The sequence below is a fragment of the Podarcis raffonei genome, chromosome 8 (assembly GCF_027172205.1).
Source record: "Podarcis raffonei isolate rPodRaf1 chromosome 8, rPodRaf1.pri, whole genome shotgun sequence".
Taxonomy (NCBI): Eukaryota; Metazoa; Chordata; class Lepidosauria; order Squamata; family Lacertidae; genus Podarcis; species Podarcis raffonei.
Genome location: NC_070609.1, coordinates 20,533,147 through 20,551,379, shown reverse-complemented (window position 1 = coordinate 20,551,379; position 18,233 = coordinate 20,533,147). Strand labels below are relative to the sequence as shown.

Sequence of the window (18,233 nt, the reverse complement as noted above, 5' to 3'; positions counted from 1 at the left end):
CATTAAACGCTCACTTCTGTCTGAGACTCCAATTCACTGTGCTAGAGAAGAAACTTTTTTTTAAAAAAAAAGGTTTCTTCTCCCGTTAGATTCACAAAATGTTTATGGGTATGCGTTCCCCTGCGTCCCCCCCCCAGAAAAAAAGCACTGGGAACAACTAATACCTGTTCAAAGTACATCTAAAGCAGATCTAAAACATTTGGCTTCTCTTAAACTATCCTGGGAATTGCAGTTTATTAAGGGTGCTGGGAACTGTAGCTCTGTGCAGGGTTCCCAGGATTCTTTGGGGAAAGCCATGTGCTTTAAATACATGATGGGGAAACTAGCAAGACAGAACTTTTTCTAGCATAAAGATGCAAATGGTGGAGACAGCATCACCCATTGTATTTTTGCCTATCCTACCAGAAGAAGAAGTGGCCTTCCATTTGTGTTCAATAGTGAGTTCAGCTACTGGTCCATCTGGCTTAGAATTGTCTAAATCTGACTGGCAGAAGGTCTGTGGGGACTCATAGGGGAAGTCACCTTCCCATTGCTACAGTTGAGATCCTTCTAAGCGAAGATGCAAATGACGGGCAATGCAATTGTATAACATATCTACTCAGAAATAAGCTCCAGTTGAGTTCTGTGGTACTACTTCCGGTATGGTATTGTAGCCTGAATTTGGGCCCTTCTGCATGTTTGCTTGATCACTGAGCTCTGGGCCTTTCCCAGTTTTTTTTCTTGCTCATCCTCATTCAGAAGGGTGAGGAAATGAGGGAGAATTTAAATGCATCATCTTTCGTATTCTCCACTTCCAAGGAAGCGATTCCCCTGATAGCAAGTATGGTACAACAGCCAACAATCTTTTGCTCAGGAGGAATGTGCTTATCCGAAACCCATAAGTTATTTCTACAGTCCTCCCCTTGTGATGGTCTCCACAACTACTGCACAAATCCTTCTAGTCGTCCTTGAATTTGGCATAATAAAATGAATAATGCATCCTTATGTTGGGTGCTTCTAAAGGAAATCAACAAGTTATACTGTCGTATTAAGACTCCCTTTCTGGTCCTTCACCTTTTCCTTTTTACTCCATTATAATTTCCCCCCAAATTTCCCAGATACAAGAATGGGAAGCACACATACAAACGAACTTCCCTCCACAGTTGTGCAAAGGAAATTCATAGGTGGGTTTAAGCAGAAATTTCATTTGAAAAACAGTCAACACATCCCATTTCTTCTAAGATAGGTGGTTTTTTTAATCAACAAACAACAACAAGTGACAAATTATAGACGAAGGGCATTTTTTATTTCCCTTTAAACATGCATTGCAACGATTGCTGGATTTTTAACGGGCTGGATTCTGTAAACATGCCGGGAGGGGGGGTGCATGGAAGAAACCAGCTTGAACGGGTCTCGCCCTCCCGCCTCTCCTTCCCTCCCTCCCTTGCTCAGCGAATTACTCGGGGATGGGGGGAGTTCCATATGAAATCTAGGAGGTCTCAGAGGATCGGACAGCCGATCCCTCCATCTGCACACCCGCTGCCGCCGCCACCTGAATGAAACAAACCTCCCTCAGTTCAGGCAGCCGAGCCCTCGCCGGAGAGCTGCTGCTGCTGCTCAACATTTTCCTTCCGCCGTCGGGGAATTCGCAGCTGCCTGGGCAGAGGCGCCTTAAAAGAGTTTTTGAAAGGGCTCCCAGTCCTGCGCCGGGACCGAGGCGGTGACGCTTCCATTTCCCGACCGGAGTGAGAACTGTGCACTTCAGGCGTCAGCAGAGACCGGGGGGGGGGCGTACCGTTTGACCCGGCCGGACCGGAGTGAGAACCGCCGCGTTCGGAGGAGCCCGCCACGTGGAGGAGGAGCAGCGACGGAGGAGGAGGAGGAAAGGAAGGACGGGCCCTTTTGCGCTCCTAGCTCGCACTTAATCGCAACGTCTGATCCTCTTTCCCCGAAGAAGCAGCAGCCCCTCGCGGGGCTTGGCGTTGCTGGACCGACTGCGAAACTCAGGAGTAAACGTGGTTTTGTTTCCGCGTCTGCCGTAAGTCGTGGGAATGTGCGTGTACACGCGTGTGCCGGGGGGATCGGGGCGAAAGAGGAGGGCTCCGGAGGGACATATTCAGCAAAAGCCGCTTCAGCTGCCTGGTCCAACTTAAGATACTTGGAGCTCAGGTGTGAAGTCTGTTGGCAGTGGCGATCCACGCCACGGGCCACTTCGACGGGGCTACGCGGCTTGGCATTTCCCTCGGTGCTGCGAGAGATGCCACCACCGTGAAATCACCACTTTTGGAAATGAAAGGGGGTTTGTGCGTAAGGGCTACTCGCGCGCGCGCGAGGAAACGGCTACTCAGCAAAGATTAGGTGACAAAATGCTACTTAAAGAAGAGAGAAAGTGATTGGTAGCGTGGGGTAACGGTGCCATATGTAGATGGAGAACTTGCTTCGACTAAATGTAGTGTTTGATGGGCGATCGTCTGATTCAGTCCAAGCTACTCTGTATGAGATCTAGGAGCTGCGGCTTGCAGTTTTGCCTTTCCAAATCAAGGCAGAAATAGAGTTGGTGAGCTGACTCGACTTCTAGCTAAATCCAGCCTGATTGGAAAGAAATTTCCATGAGCTTTCACTTTGCAGACTGGGTCTGGACCTCAAATCTTGATGCTTTAAGACATCGCCGCCGCCCCCCCAACCCCACTATTTGCCCAAAGAGCAGATCCGCATAAAATCATTGATCTGGTTTGTACAGCTGTGTCCAAGCTAACCTCTTGCTTAAGGGCTAAGGAAGGGAAGCAAACGGAGAAGGAGTCCTGTGACACCTTGAAACTTACTTATTGTGGCATAATCTTCCATGGGCTACAGCCTGTACCTGAAAATGTGAGTTCCCTGACCCACAAAAGCTTCCATTGCAATCAACTTGTTAGTTTTTAAGTTGCCACAGGACTGTAGGTTTTGCTGCGATAGTTTATGCCACTATTGGTTGCAGTGGGAGAGAAGCAGGGACAATCTTCCAGTTGCCTAATGCAAAAAATTGCCACTTGCTCCATTACTATTATTAATAATAATCATTTGTCCTCCTGCTACGTACTCAAGGATTGCATTAGCCAATTCTGCCATGCACACGGAGCTAGGGTCAGGCTAGCCTCTTAAACTGCCTTGTGAAGCAAGGCCAGTTGAGCTCAGTGAGACTTACTGCCAAGTAACAGTGTATAAGATCACTGCCTTAAGCAAAAAATAATGTTCCAGCATTATGCCAGCAGATCTGGTTAGGGCTGGTTAATGTGGGGGATGAATTCCATTGAAATCAGTGGGGTTTTAGCCTTCGACTGTTGTTTGCCATTAGCTGTCTTGGTGACAGATTTTTATCTCTGCTATCAGAATGTCGCCCTTGGAGTCAGTTTTTAAGCCTGAGTTTCCCCCCTCTGTATGAGTCTGTATACCCCTTCATATGATGGCTGTGATTATTCTTCACTCATATCCTGCTCTAACTGTATCTAGGATTTCTAGCCCTCCCTCCCATGAAGCAAGGTGAGGTAACTGCCTCAGATAACAGGCAGGCTCTACCAAGGCAGCAGATCCCGATGTATATCTTTATGGTGTTGATCTTCACTCACCCCTGCTTTCCTGGTGGGGAGGAAGGCATCCTTTTGTGGTTCGCCTCAGGTTCCGAAATGTCTTGAGCCATTCCTCCCTTCCAGATTCACTATCCCGGGCTTCCTTAAATTACTCTGCCTCCCCCCCCCCCGCCGCCCATTTGCTGTCCACTATGTCAGGAACTCTTTCTCAGCACACCTACTGATCTCTATCTCTTCCAACAAATCCCCCATCAAAATCATAGGGAAGGGGTTGTTGCTCAGTGGTAGACAGAAAGAAAGCAACAGTAAGCTGGGAATCATCAGAGGCTCTGTACAAAGCCTCACTGATAAGTATGTACAGGATTTCAACCTGAATCTGTTAGTTTTAAAGACCCTAACAAGGGATCCCATAAATTTTGAGACCAATGGGAAATTTTGAGACCTTACCCAGTTTATTCATTTCTTAATCTTTTTTTCCAAAATTTAGAATAAGGTGAAGGGATATTAACTGGTCAAGGACTTGGGTGTTCAGGATTAAATTTGTTATGAAATTTACTGTGAAACCTTGGGCCAGTCACTGTCTCTCATCCTTACCTACCTCACAAGGATAAGATGGAGAAATGGAAAACTATGTGTGCCACCTTGGAAGAAAGGGGGATTTAATGTTATTGAGAAGAGCTTCAGGTTGTGTACCCCTGAGCCTTAAGGGGCGTCAGGCAAGGTTTGAAATAATACAAGAACAAACCTAAAAATCAAAGAAAAAAGACTCTGGGACACGATGCAGTTCAGACTTTACATGCAGGTTCATGGCAAATCCAATGTGCTGGGACAGGTTTGCCTGGATTTGAAAATGCAAGTGTCCAGTTCTTTTACCTATTGAAGTTTGCAGGCAATTTAATACATTAAAAGCATGCACTGGTTTAACACCCAGACAGTTCTCTGATCCTAAGAGAGATGGATGTGTGGTGCCATTGGCCAATGCAGGTACCATAAAACTAATGACTAAGGGCTGAACTAGATGTGATGTTAATTGTATAAAAGCAATTAACATTTAAAAATGTAATAGTAGCCACATAGGGGGCAGGCGGCTAAGCTGTATTGGGACCATATGGGAGGGACAGAGGGACCACCCTCCCACTCCCCGTTGTGGTACGTACTAAATAACTTGCCCCAGCTACTTTTACCCAGAAGAAAACAGTGGTGTGTGTGTGTATGTTAAACTCTCCCTCCTCCTGCAGTCTCGATGCTGCACAGTTAACATCATGTCCGCCTTAGCCCTTATATGAAGTAGATTATCTTAATGGACTAGTAACTTCTGAGGAATTGTATGCAAGACAGTGGCACAGAACTGACTGAATTCACAGCTGAAAGCAGGCAAGTTTGACATACCTGGCCCCTACAAGCTGTTACTGGTCTCGGCTGAGTATCTCCTTCAACAGGGCTCTAGTTCCAGAAATGTAAGAGGCAGGATTATTCTACAAGTCCTTTTCCATAGTCCTCCTCCATTACACTGCTTATTCCACAGATGCCCTCCAGATGGGCTGCAAAGTCCCATCATCCTCAACCATTTCTCATCCTGGCTGAGGCTGATGGGAATTGTAGTTCAAAACATCTGGAGTGCACCCTGCCAATTATTCCTGTTCCAGGTGCCTGGCGAGAGTTTTCCCTAACCTTGCTATAACCAAGATCCTTTGGGGCTGAGCATGGGACTTTTTGCACACAAATCATTTGCTCTGTCACTGAGCTATTGCTCTTCCCCTGATGTGCTATGGAAAATATCAGCAGGACTGTGCAATGAAATTTCAACCCCCCTCTAAAGAGAAACACATGAGAAAAGGTTGCAGTGGAATGCCAGATTTACAGGAAAGGCCCATGAACAGGAGCAAACAAGAGCAGGTGGGTCTTGCCAGCACCCCGTATCACCTAATGGATTTTACATTCCAGCATTGGTTTCTCATAGCTATTTCCCCATAGAGGCAAATCATTAAATGAGAAGCCATGCTTAACAGCTTGCCTAGGAGATCTGCTTTCTCCTTCATCTAGCTTTCGCTGCCAAAGCTGAAAGCGAAGGCTGCGGTGCCCCCTAACGTCAAATCCTAGCCAAACACAGAGAAACATGTGCACTTGGATTGTGGACACATTATAGACCAACAATCTTCAGCCTTCCTTTTTGGACTCTGCGCACACACCGTTAACCACAGTCTAGAACCTGCTTTCAGTTCTTCGTATGGGGATATACAAAATTAGAATAAAGCATTTAACAGGAAAATGCAGATAAAACTATCTACAAACACACAACTGAAACGTATAGCGCCTGGTAAGAGAAATAGCAGCAGTAACCGGGCAGTGATTTAAAAGGGCCATTCATTTTTAACTTGGGAAATTCATTGCCACCAGTCCATAGAATCGTAGAATTGTGGAGTTGGAAGGGACCCCAGGGGTCATCTAGTCTAACCCACTGCAATGCAGGAATCTCAACTAAAGCATCTATGACAGATGCTATCCAATCCTTGCTTTAAAACCTTCACCCATGAAGGAGAATTCGCCACCTTGCAAGGGAGTCTCTTCCACTGTTGAACAGCTCTTACAGTCAGAAAGTTCTTCCTGATGTTTAGTCAGAATTGCCTTTCTTGTAACTTGAAGCCATTGGTTTTCTCCGGAAGAGGAGAAAAGAAACTTGCTCTATCTTCCATGCAACAGTCCTTTAGATACTTGAAGATGGTTATCATATCTCCTCTCAGTCTCCTCTTTTCTAGGCTAAACATTCCCAACCCCCTCAACCATTCCTCATAAGGCTTGATTTCCAGACCCTTGATCATCTTGGTTGCCATCCTCTGCGAATGTTCCTGCTTGTCAATAGCCTTCTTAAACTGTAATGCCCAGAACTGGACACAGTACTCCAGGTGTGGTCTGACCAAGGCAGAATATAGCAGTCCTATTACTTCCCTTGGTCTAAAAACATTATTCTTCTGTTGATGCAGCCTAGAATAGCATTAGCTCTTTTTGCTGCTTCATCACACGGTTGACTCATGTTCAGCTTGTGATCTATTCAGACCCCTAGATCCTTTTCATACGTACTATTGGCAAGCCAGATGTTCCCCATCTGGTTCTTCCTGTCTAAGTGCAGAACCTTACATTTGTCATTTGTCCCTTACTGAAATTCATCTTGATAGCCTTGGCCCAGTTCTCCAATTTGTTAAGGCCATCTTGAATCCTGATTCGATCTTCTGTAGGCGTTAGCTACCCTTCCCAGTTTGATGTCATCTGCAATTTTGATGCGCATCCCCTCAACTCATTCATCCAAGTCGCCTCTAAGCTAGAGATGGTTGTAAGAGAGGATTAGACAAATTCTTGGGGGATTAGTTTACGAGCGGATTACTAGGTACCCATAGTTTTCCTTGTTTGACCTGAAAGAGCAGAGATAAGGAACATGTGGCCTTCCAGATGTTGCTTGACTACAACTCCTATAATCCCATACAATTTCATGCTAGCCGGGACTGATGGGCATTGAAGTCTAACAACATATGGAGGGCCACAGATTTCCCATCCCTGCTGAAATGAGACAGGACTTTTTGTAAGGTGGTACCCTATTTTGCAACACTCTCACTGGAGCTAACCAGCTGATTGGTTCCAGGTGTGTACAACGTGCTTTGTCCAGGCATTTAACCACCAGGTACTTTACTTGACTAATGCTGATGACTGCCTTTTAAAGTTATGTTGGCATTGATGCTGCTTCACTTATGGTTTGATTGGTTATTTTAGATTTATAATTAGTCTTTTTGCTTGTTTTTGTAAGCTGCCTTGGACAGATATGGGGAGGGGGAGGCTATAAAAATAAAGCTAACATGGAGTAGTGGTTCAGTGTGCTAAACTAGGACGTGGGGCGGGGGCTAGGTTCAAATTCACACACTTAAGCGCAGAAGCTTTCTGTGTGATTTTGGATCTGTAATTTTCTGTTAGTCTTAACCTTCCTACTAGGTGAGGGTAACATGGCAGCGGCAGGAGAGAGATTGAAACTTGTACATTACTCTGAACTCTGTGGAGAAAAGGTGGCTTGTAAATAAAATAGGCATTTTAAAATAAATCAGCATGGATAGATGAACAATTAGCTTTATATTATAGGGTTTATATTATATTGTGTTCATCTGGAACACAGGAAATTGTCTTGTAATATTTGTCCATGTAGCTATTCTGACTGGCGGCATCTCTTCTGGGTCTAAAACAGAGGTCTGTCCCCACCACTTGCTAACTAGAGATGGAAGGGATTAAACCTAGTACCGTCTACATATCATCTGTCCTGCCAAAGATAACCAGATAGGGCCACAGTGAGAAAATAAAATGGTTGCTAGACCCAGCTGCCTGTCACTATTTGGACAAGCAGTAAAGGTAAAAAGCTAAAAGACCCCTGGATGGTTATGTCCAGTCAAAGGCGACTATGGGGTTGCAGCACTCATCTCGCTTTCAGGCCGGCGTTTATCCACAGACAGGTTTCCTGGTCATGTGGCCAGCATGATTAAACCACTTCTGGCGCAACGGAACACTGTGATGGAAACCAGAGCACACGGAAATGCCATTTATCTTCCTGCTGCAGTGGTACCTATTTATCTACTTGCACACGCGTGCTTTCAAACTGCTAGGTTGGCAGGAGCTGGGAGAGAGCAACAGGAGCTCACCTTGTTGTGGGGATTCGAACCGCCAACCTTCTGATCGGCAAGCCCAAGAGGCTCAGTGGTTTCGACCACAGCACCACCCGCTATGACCCACCGACAGGGAAAGGACCCCACCAAAGGCTTTTTGCCCAGGGCCCCTTCAAACCCAGAACTAGACCTGAGGACTTATTCATAACACTATAATATATAGCATTTTAGCATTGGCCATTTATGGAAGTGAGAAGTCTAGTCACTTAACAAAAAAAGTATAGAAGAAGGGTTTTGTCAGGATACCGTATTAGATTTTGGCTGAACGATTTCCTTTTTTTATCATTGCCTTGGAATCCCAGTTGCAGTGACAGCAATTTTATAGACTCTTGAGTCCAGAATCTTACAAAATCCAGGACTGTTTTCTGCCAAATGTCAACAGAACAGGGAAGCATGACTCTGTTTTCCACTGCTGCTGAAATAACTAGCCCATGACTGTTCATACTGATAGCTGCCTCAGATGAGTTATTTCATCCCTCTTGCAGAACTCAATGGGAACTATTTAATCCAGACTACCAGAGGCCTGGGAAAAAGCAATTTAATTGGCAGCCTTTAACCTTGCAAAAATCAAGTTACTGCATTTTTCTCCATATACGTACACATGTAACATAAAAATATCCTTTTGACGTGAACTGTAAACAAAGCTGATTGTAAGCATGGCACTGATAAAATACCAAACGTAGTACAAAGCACTGTTTTCGGAAGTGAAACGATTTCGATGGCATGAGATCCAAAACAGCAATTTTCCAACAATGTTATAGTACACTCTATCATTTGGATTTGCTTGTCCTTTGTAGGACACACCATTATTTGTTAAAGTCACACTGGCTCACTGAAAACTTTCCAAATTCAGCTCCTTCTGTACTTTGTTGCAGCTATTATGTTTTTATATTCTGCTGAAAGCTGCCCAGAGTTTTTTATTCTTATTCTTATTATTATTATTATTATACTGAACAAATGAGAGGCAAGATAAGCTGATTTATATGTAAACCTAGCAATGCCTGCTTGATATCTAGGGAACACCTTCGTGATGTATCTGTAATCAAATTTTCCTATATGTTGAGCACATCTGCAACAGAGTGCAAAAGAAACTGTGATTGAATTTATTTTAATTGTTTATATCTTGCTTAAAAATATATATCCCTAAATGACTTACAAAAATAACAAATGAAAACAAAATATCCAGAACAAAGTAACTTTTTCAAATGCAAGGAGATAGCATTTCAGTGTAAAAAAGGGTTTCAGTGACCCTCTAAAAGCTGGAAAAGTGGGGTTTGGCAAAACTCCCAAGGGAGAAAATGCCACAACTGCAGTGCCAGCACTGAAAAGGCCCTGTTTTTCTAACATTTAAGAACATAAGAGAACCAGGCTGGATCAGACCAAAGGTTTCTGTTTCCACAGTGACCAACTAGATGACCAGAGCAGGACATGAGCACAATAGTGCACTTGCCAGTTTTCCCTCTAGAAAAGGATTGACGTTCTCCTCCATTACTTTTAGCACGGTCCTATAGAAAAACCACAAATAAAAAGTTATATGTTGCTTATTGCCACTCAAAATGGGTTCTTACGTGGGAAACTCTACCATAAGGCAGGAATTGGGTATTATTGATATATACCAACCAGAGCACCACCACCATCATCATCACAGTTATTATTACAGTTTATTAATATATATTGTGCTGCAGCTGAAAGGCCCACAGTGGACAGCATATTAAAACAACAAAATATACAATACGATAGAGTACAATAAAATGTCATATATTAATCAGCAAGCAAAAGTTTAAGGCTGCAAGATCACAACTTACAAAGGCCAGACAAAAACATTCTCAAGCTTGAGAAATAAAGTTCACTTTCACCAACTATATATATAACAGGCTAGAAACCCGAACAATGAGAACTACTAAAGATAAAAAATAAAAAGGAAAGCTTACCGCTAGAAGAATTAAGGGTGTTCCCATCCTTAGTATAGTGAAGCTTTTAAATTTATGTTTCCAATCTCTCCATTTCCCACCCTCAGACGGTTCACCTTGTTGATGCGGGTCTGCGTCTCTAAGGCCAGGTAAGAATGTGCTTCTGTCATTGCTCGCCTGTCGCCAGCTTAATGGGTGACTCACTGGGCAATGTTAAATTAACTACATGGCTCTATGTCTTAATAATAGAACCTTTTAGCAACAAAAGGTGTAGTGATGTGCCCAGAGTCGTTCAGAAACAAGGTCATTCTTGGTAATTGGAGAGCTGCCCTGACAGCGACACAATTTAAAAGCATTATGGTTGGGGATTCCAGTGGATTTGAGGTTTGGACTAGGCCTCGGAGTCTCAGGCTCATTCTGGCTAACTTTAACCTACTCCTCCATGAGAGACTAGCCCACAGCCTGGGCAATAATCCTCCAAATTACAGATGGGCCCCAATGCCATGGGATGGTTCGTGCCTTCCGAATAAAAGTAGAATAAATGAATAGCACAGGGGTTTTAGTCATGGACAGAGGAACTCTTGCTATCTGTGATTCTGTCACTGCTCCACTTACAATATATTCTTGGGCTAACATGCTCTGTTTCTTCCTTTAGATCCAGTCCCAGAATAATGAGCAGGGTCAGCTAGTCAAGGTCTTTCTCGGCTCCAGGATCCCTGTGTGGCTTTGCAGTTAAGAATAATAAAGCATCCACTGCCTGATCATGAACTATTTGCAGAAGGTAAGATCACAGAACCTGCAGAGACCTTCGTCCATGCATGGCAGTAGATGGCAGCTCAGCAAAATGACGTCGTTGCAGTGAACAGACAATGATGAAGGAGAGAGAAAGCCTTGCAGATTTAACGTGGTGTGGAGAAAGTGGATAGAGATAGAGGGGAAGGTACCTAAGGAAATACTTTCTGTTCTGAAGCAAGTTCTAGTGTTATGAGAGAGGGGTTGCCTCCCTGTACTGCCAGTGTGGCGTAGTGGTTAAGAGCGGGAGTCTCGTAATCTGGGGAACCGGGTTTGCGTCTCCGCTCCTCCACATGCAGCTGCTGGGTGACCTTGGGCCAGTCACACTTCTTTGAAGTCTCTCAGCCCCACTCACCTCACAGAGTGTTTGTTGTGGGGGAGGAAGGGAAAGGAGAATGTTAGCCGCTTTGAGACTCCTTAAAAGGGAGTGAAAGGCGGGATATCAAATCCAAACACCTCTTCTTCTTCTTCTTCTTCTTCTTCTTCTTCTTCTTCTTCTTCTTCTTCGACATCTCAGAGTCATCAGGAAAGTCACTATGTGCACCAGAACAGGACTGTAGACTAGACAGGCCCTTGCTCTGATCTAAAAGATCTCTTTTTGTTCTATTCAGGTATCACAAAGACTTGGTGTGTGTGCCTTGGCATTTAAAACTCAATTTATTTTTCTATGTATATAGTTCAGTATTTCTTCAGATCTATAGATTTCCTAAAGGGTTCAAGAAAGTTGCCCAAGTTTCTACACTTATATACTGAAAAGGAAAGGGGGGTAAAAAAAGTATCCATGCCCCTGAAGGCCTTACCATTTAATGGTGCTTAGCAGTGGAAAACAACATATTCGAAAACGATTTAACGCTTTAGCGAACAGCAATTCCTTTTGGACTTTCTGTCTTGACTCATTGCAAAATGCCAGTGCAAACTTTTCTGTGCTAAGGTAGCAATTGCTTTTGACAGCCAGAGCAGCAGCAGTTGCTGGATTGGCCTTTGTTACTGTCCTTCCCTCCTTCCTTGGGCAGCTCTGCTTGTTTAACTCTGGAACCTGTAATGCCTGAAGGAGGAGGAGCGATGGTTTGCTGAGAACAGTTGGGTAGGTAAATCACTACAGTGATGATGGGACACTTTCCTTTCTCATTCTTGGATGAGAATCTAAGCACAAAGTGGAGGCTTTTGCTAATTGAAAATACAACTCACAAACACCAGAATATCCAAAGTTTGGGTTTGTTTGCTTTCTTAAATCGGTTTAAGAGAAGCGTTCAGGAGCTTACGGAGAAACTCATGGAAATTGTATGTTGAAGTGTCTGCCTTAACTCCCATGCAGTAAATGCATTCCGGAACATTCTGCAGCATTATCTTTTGCAAACAGGAGCTACATGGGAGTTGCATTTGCTGAACTCTGGATCCAACCGCTTTCTAGGGCAGAGCTAGCTATTGTGCCCTCCAGTTCTTGATGGACTGCAGTTATAATCATCCCTGACATTGGCCATGCTGCCGTAGGTTGATGAGAGTTGAAGTCCGACAACAGCTTGAAGGTGCCATGTTAGCTACTCCAGATTTAGGGAGTATGTTCCTGTGAACCCAGTAAAGCCTTGGGGCCAAACTAGAAGGTACGTGACATGTGTGAATGTAAAGAATCAACTCTTCCCCACTCCCACCACTGCAGTCCTTACAAAAATCCCCTCTTCCCCAAAGCTGCTGTTTGGCCCAGGATGGAAACTGCTATTTGTACAAATAACAGCTTTCATCCTGGGTCAAATAAGAGCATTTTTTGGTTGGACTTCAGCACAGCATGGAAGTTTTAACACAGAGACATAGACATGCCATGGTCCTGGTCCTGATTCTGCCTCCAGCAGCTGATATGTGTGTGTGTGTGTGTGTGTGTGAGAGAGAGAGAGAGAGAGAGAGAGACAGACAGACAGACAGACAGATGCAATTACATATTTCACATACTGTCTAGTTTGGCTCTTACTTTTGAGTGAACACGGTTAGAATTGCAGTAGAAATTATATTATTACTGTTGATTGTATAGCCTGTGTTAATATGCCCCTGAGGATTAGCTGCTGGAGTCATAGCACAGGTATATAGGGCTGTGCGAGAGGTGCACACTCACTGGCCACAAGCAAAGGGGGCGCAATCTCAAAGCCAGGTAAGCAAGGCTCTGGGCTTTGGGAAGGAAGTGTGAGGTTCTGACAGGGTCCTAGAGTCCTCCCACCTCCTTGCCAAAGCCTAGTTAGCACTTTCCCAGTTTTGGGAAGGAGGGCTCTAGGACCCTGCCAGAGCCTCACGACTCTTTCCCAAAGCGGCCACCTCCTTACTCACCTTTGGGAAGGCAGCATGAGGGCTTGGGGGGGGGGTCCACCAGATTTTGGCCTTGCACTGGGCTCCATAGTACCAAAGTCTGCATCATCAAGTGGACTGTAGTTAATGCTTGGTTAATGCTTCTGTTATTGTCTTTGCTTCTGTTTCACAGTGGCGTGCTTTTTTTACCAACCTCGAAGATCTAGTTCAGAAAACCTGGTTTTGTTAAAGACCGAGACAGACGTTATCAAGTATATGTAAAGGATTAAGTTCAAAAGAGGAAGGGAGGAATCCAACACAGCCAAGAGTGACCCAGTACAACTGGTCTGCAAAGTCTATTCTCCTCAGCATGTCAAACAGGTCTCTCAACGCCAGTGAATTGCCGGAGGAGTGGAACGAGGGGACGCTGCTAGGCCTGAAGGTTTCGCTTGCCGCCATCTTGGCTGTGATCACTCTGGCGACGATGCTCTTCAATATGTTTGTGATCATCACCATCATTCTGACCAGGAAACTCCACACTCCTGCAAATTACCTCATTGGTTCTTTGGCCGCCACAGACCTTTTAGTGTCCATCCTGGTCATGCCAATCAGCATTGCTTACACCATTAGCCACGAATGGAACTTTGGCCAGATCATGTGCGACATCTGGTTGTCCTCAGACATCACCTGCTGTACGGCCTCCATCTTGCACCTTTGTGTGATTGCCTTGGACCGGTACTGGGCCATCACAGATGCTCTCGAATATACCAAGCGCCGGACTGCCAGCAGAGCTGCCTTGATGATCACTGTGGTTTGGGTCATTTCCATCTGCATCTCCATGCCGCCCCTTTTCTGGAGACAGGCCAAAGCTCAGGAAGAAATACGGCACTGCGTCGTGAATACGGATCAGATCTCCTACACTATTTACTCCACCTGCGGCGCCTTCTATATTCCAACGGTGCTGCTCATCATCCTCTACGGTAGGATTTACGTGGCCGCTCGATCCCGGATTCTTAAGCCGCCATCGCTGTACGGGAAGCGATTTACCACGGCCCACCTGATCACTGGCTCAGCAGGCTCCTCCCTCTGCTCCCTCAGCTCCAACCTTCAGGAAGGGCATTCTCATTCCAGCAGCTCCCCAGTATTAATCAACCACGTAAGGATCAAAGTCGCCGATAGCATCCTGGAGAGGAAACGGATTTCGGCGGCCCGGGAAAGAAAAGCCACAAAAACTCTGGGGATTATTTTAGGAGCGTTCATTTTCTGCTGGCTCCCGTTCTTTGTGGTGTCTTTAGTCCTGCCTATCTGTCACGAAGCTTGCTGGTCTCATCCCATTCTGCTTGACATTTTCACATGGCTAGGCTACCTGAACTCACTGATCAACCCCGTGATATATACTGCCTTTAACGAAGACTTCAAACAGGCTTTTCAGAAAATGATTCGGTTTAAGAAGTGCTCCTAGTCCCGAAACTCCTTCCGGGTTTGACATAGCTGCCAATGCATAAACTGTACCCCACCTGCACTCATACTTTCCTATGGGGTGGATGATGATGGTCTCATTGACTGTATTCAGCTGATTATAACTCGGCTTAATGACGCTTTTTGGCAACTTGCATGCAGCCCCTCTATTTTCCTCTCCGGCTGAACAAACTAGGAAGTATTACAGTAACGGAATGGAAGTCTTCCATTTCTTCCAAACCAGGAAACTATGGTTAATGACTTCAGAACAAACCAGTATGTATGAATTTGTGGTTTGACGATACCCTAAGGCACGCCAGCCTTATGCAGAAGTAATACCCCTTAATTTCAGTGGGGTTTATTACCACGTGAGCAGGTATAGGATTGCAGCCCTGATATCCTGGCTTGTTCTGAAGCCATTGGCCATAGTTTCCTGGTTCAGTTGAAACAGGAAACCATAGTTATTTTCAGGGTTCCTTGTCTGTTCACTCCTCTTGCAAAGGGAGGAGAAAAGGGGCTGCATGCATGCCCACAAGGCTTATTTAAATCTTAGTAAGCAAACATGTGGTGGAACAAACCAGTCTATTGTTGCGTGTGACTTTTCACTGTCTTTTCTTTTGTTCTCTGTGATAAAGATAACTTTTTAAGACTTACTAGTCTGTGCATTGAATACATGTATCTGCAAAACCAAAAGATTTCAAAACAAGCAGAATGAAATAAATAATGGAGCTGTTATGAACTGTGTCGCTCGACACAATCTTTTCATTCTTGCTTTACTACAAATTAACAAATCTGTATTATTTGTCTCAGATTTCTCACCTACCCACTTTTGTAATTTGGGAATGAAACGCTGAATTTTCAGAGTTTGTTTTCTAAGGGTTACGGAGCAAATTATATGAAGTGCTTTTGAGCATTTGGGCAAAGAACTATATATTATTATTGTTGTTGTTGCTGCTGCTGCTGCTGCTCTTGTTATTTCATTGTGCAAATTATGAGAAGAAACTGTACATTGTTGGTTGTAGGAAGATTACAGTGTGAGAAATGGGTATAAAGCTTTGCTCCTGGCTATCCCAATTTCTCTTTTCCTCCAACGCAGCTTTGAACAATTTTCATTCTTCATTCAGGATTTTGTGAGATATTCAGCAAAAGTGTTGGGTTCCCAGAGTCCGATGGGGAAATTTGCACAAAAGATCCATCAAAAATACTAATATTGTTGCACCCCACCCCAATCTCTGAGTGGTGCAAGATTCCAGAGCTTCCAGATGCTTACCCAGGCTTCATGTTTCCTTTGGAATGAGATACAGCAGAGTGATGTCTTTTAAGATAAATGGTTTTGTTGTTGTTTAGTCGTTTAGTTGTGTCCGACTCTTCATGACCCCATGGACCAGAGCATGCCTGGCACTCCTGTCTTCCACTGCCTCCCAGTTTGGTCAAACTCATGCTGGTAGCTTCAAGAACACTGTCCAAACATCTCGTCCTCTGTCGTCCCTTCTCCTTGTGCCCTCAATCTTTCCCAATATGAGGGTCTTTTCTAGGGAGTCTTCTCTTCTCACGAGGTGGCCAAAGTATTGGAGCCTCAGCTTCAGGATCTGTCCTTCCAGTGACCACTCAGGGCTGATTTCCTTAAGAATGGATAGGTTTGATCTTCTTGCAGTCCATGGGACTCTCAAGAGTCTCCTCCAGCACCATAATTCAAAAGCATCAATTCTTCAGCAATCAGACTTCTTTATGGTCCAGCTCTCACTTCCATACATCACTACTATACATGGTTTATTTACACATACTGTATATTCAACTTGAGCCTATGATGATGGGTTCACAACATTAACACTCCAAAAGGAACTTGCCTCTCTGACTCTCTGGCTTCTCAGCTTGCCACTTTGCCTCCTGGCTCAACTCTCAACTCAACTCTCACCTTTGTCTTTCTAACTACCAGCCAGAGCCATCCCTTTGTTTCCTTCATGGCCCATTAGCTCACCAGTAAACTAGCTTGGCTATTCCAGGAATTAGAAAGGGGGCCCAGGCATGCATCTTAATCGCCTCCAACTCATAAGAATATATTTATGTCACCAAGCCAGAATAGCCTGATGGATCAGGCCAATAACCAGCATCCTGTTCTCGTAGTGGCCAACCAGATGCCAGTGGGAAAGAAGGGAACAGAACATGAGCACAAGAGCTCTCTCCCCTCCTGCACTACTGGCATTTAGAAGCATTGCTGCCCCAAAAGCATTACAGGCACACCAGGCACACTGACTGGCATGAGCATTCCAGGGGGTCTCACAGACAGAGGTCTTTCCTCATACCAAGGATTAGAACCTGGAACCTTTTACAAACAAACCATGTGTTGTGCTCCTGAGCCATGGTCTGTTCCCTATGACCCACAGCTGCTGTATGTTGTACAGGTGTGTAGAAGGTGGAATCTTGGCAGGTGCAGCTTGCTGTCTCGAGGCCACAAAAGCCATCCTTTCCCTTTATCATAATATATGTCTCCTCCCCCCACAATTGTTGATTTAATTTTGTGAACGAACAACACTAGTCACAAGGCTGTTTGCATACATGTGGCAGACCTGATAAGGTCAGGTGCCCTATTTCAAAGTAGTATGCTGTCGTTATCAACCCCTCCAAATCAGATCATATTCAAATAGCCCCTCCAGAAGGTTACCTGGGTTGGCAGAGGTGGACGTGCCTCCCTGTTTTCATTCATAAAGCAGAGAAATGAATGCCATGCTCTTATCAGATTGGTCGCCTTTTATCACCCTCTCTGGTGAGGGGTGAGGTGTTCAGATAGGGCAGGGGTAGGCAACCTAAGGCCCATGAGCCACAAGCAGCCCACGGGGGTCGTTTAACCGGCCCACAAGCTGCCCCCAAATTGAGCCGCCCACTCGGTGAGTCCCCGCACGCTGCGTTAAACCGGGGCAGCATGGCGTGGGGACTTGCTTCCACAGCAACGGAAAACACATCTGCACATGTGCAGATGTCAAAAATTGGGTCTGCGCAGAAGCCGGAGATTGCGGGCGCACGCAGACACACATGCACAATCTGGCCGACAGTGGGATCTCCGCTGGAGTGAACCAACCCAGGCGACGTAAACCTTGCTGACCCGTGAGATACGGCTATAGCCCAAACACTGTTTAGCCACCCCTCCCCAGAGGGCTTTTTACCGAATTCCAGCATCCACCAACTTTTATTCTTACAGCAGCCAGGAATAGTGAAAGCAGCTCTTTACTCACATGAGATGATCAGAATCAGTAGCCGGTGACAGCAGTTTGAGCCCTGGAGTTGATGGCTGGCAAGTAAGATTGGCAATTTCCCAAATTCCAAATTCCCAAAATGTTGCCACTTTGGGGCACATGTTAAAAATGTCCTTGTAGCATTGCAGCCTCATCAGCAAAGGGGAAAGATGGGCATATTGATATGAGATAGACTCCAGGGAGTCCAATGCCATTGAAGAAGTGTCTTCAGATATGCTTCCTGGACCCTGGCAGATGTCGTTTTCAGCAGAGGTTTAGACAATACTGTATTCAACACAGTGTCATCTGTTTGTACTCCCAAATTCCCAT

The 18,233-nt window shown here is 45.0% G+C and overlaps 1 protein-coding gene across 2 annotated transcripts; it reads left to right on the top strand.

Annotated features, from left to right (window-relative positions):
* The first annotated feature begins 1,402 nt into the window (after window positions 1-1,402).
* Window positions 1,403-14,976, top strand: HTR1D (5-hydroxytryptamine receptor 1D). Of its 2 annotated transcripts, XM_053398430.1 has the most exons (4): window positions 1,403-2,017; window positions 10,260-10,301; window positions 10,808-10,933; window positions 13,409-14,976. In XM_053398430.1, the coding sequence occupies exon 4, from the start codon at window positions 13,586-13,588 to the stop codon at window positions 14,675-14,677; it is 1,092 nt and encodes a 363-aa protein (XP_053254405.1). In that variant the 5' UTR covers window positions 1,403-2,017; window positions 10,260-10,301; window positions 10,808-10,933; window positions 13,409-13,585; the 3' UTR covers window positions 14,678-14,976. The 2 variants fall into 2 exon arrangements, with proteins under 2 accessions (XP_053254405.1, XP_053254406.1); XM_053398431.1 differs by lacking the exon at window positions 10,260-10,301.
* Window positions 14,977-18,233: the final 3,257 nt, after the last annotated feature.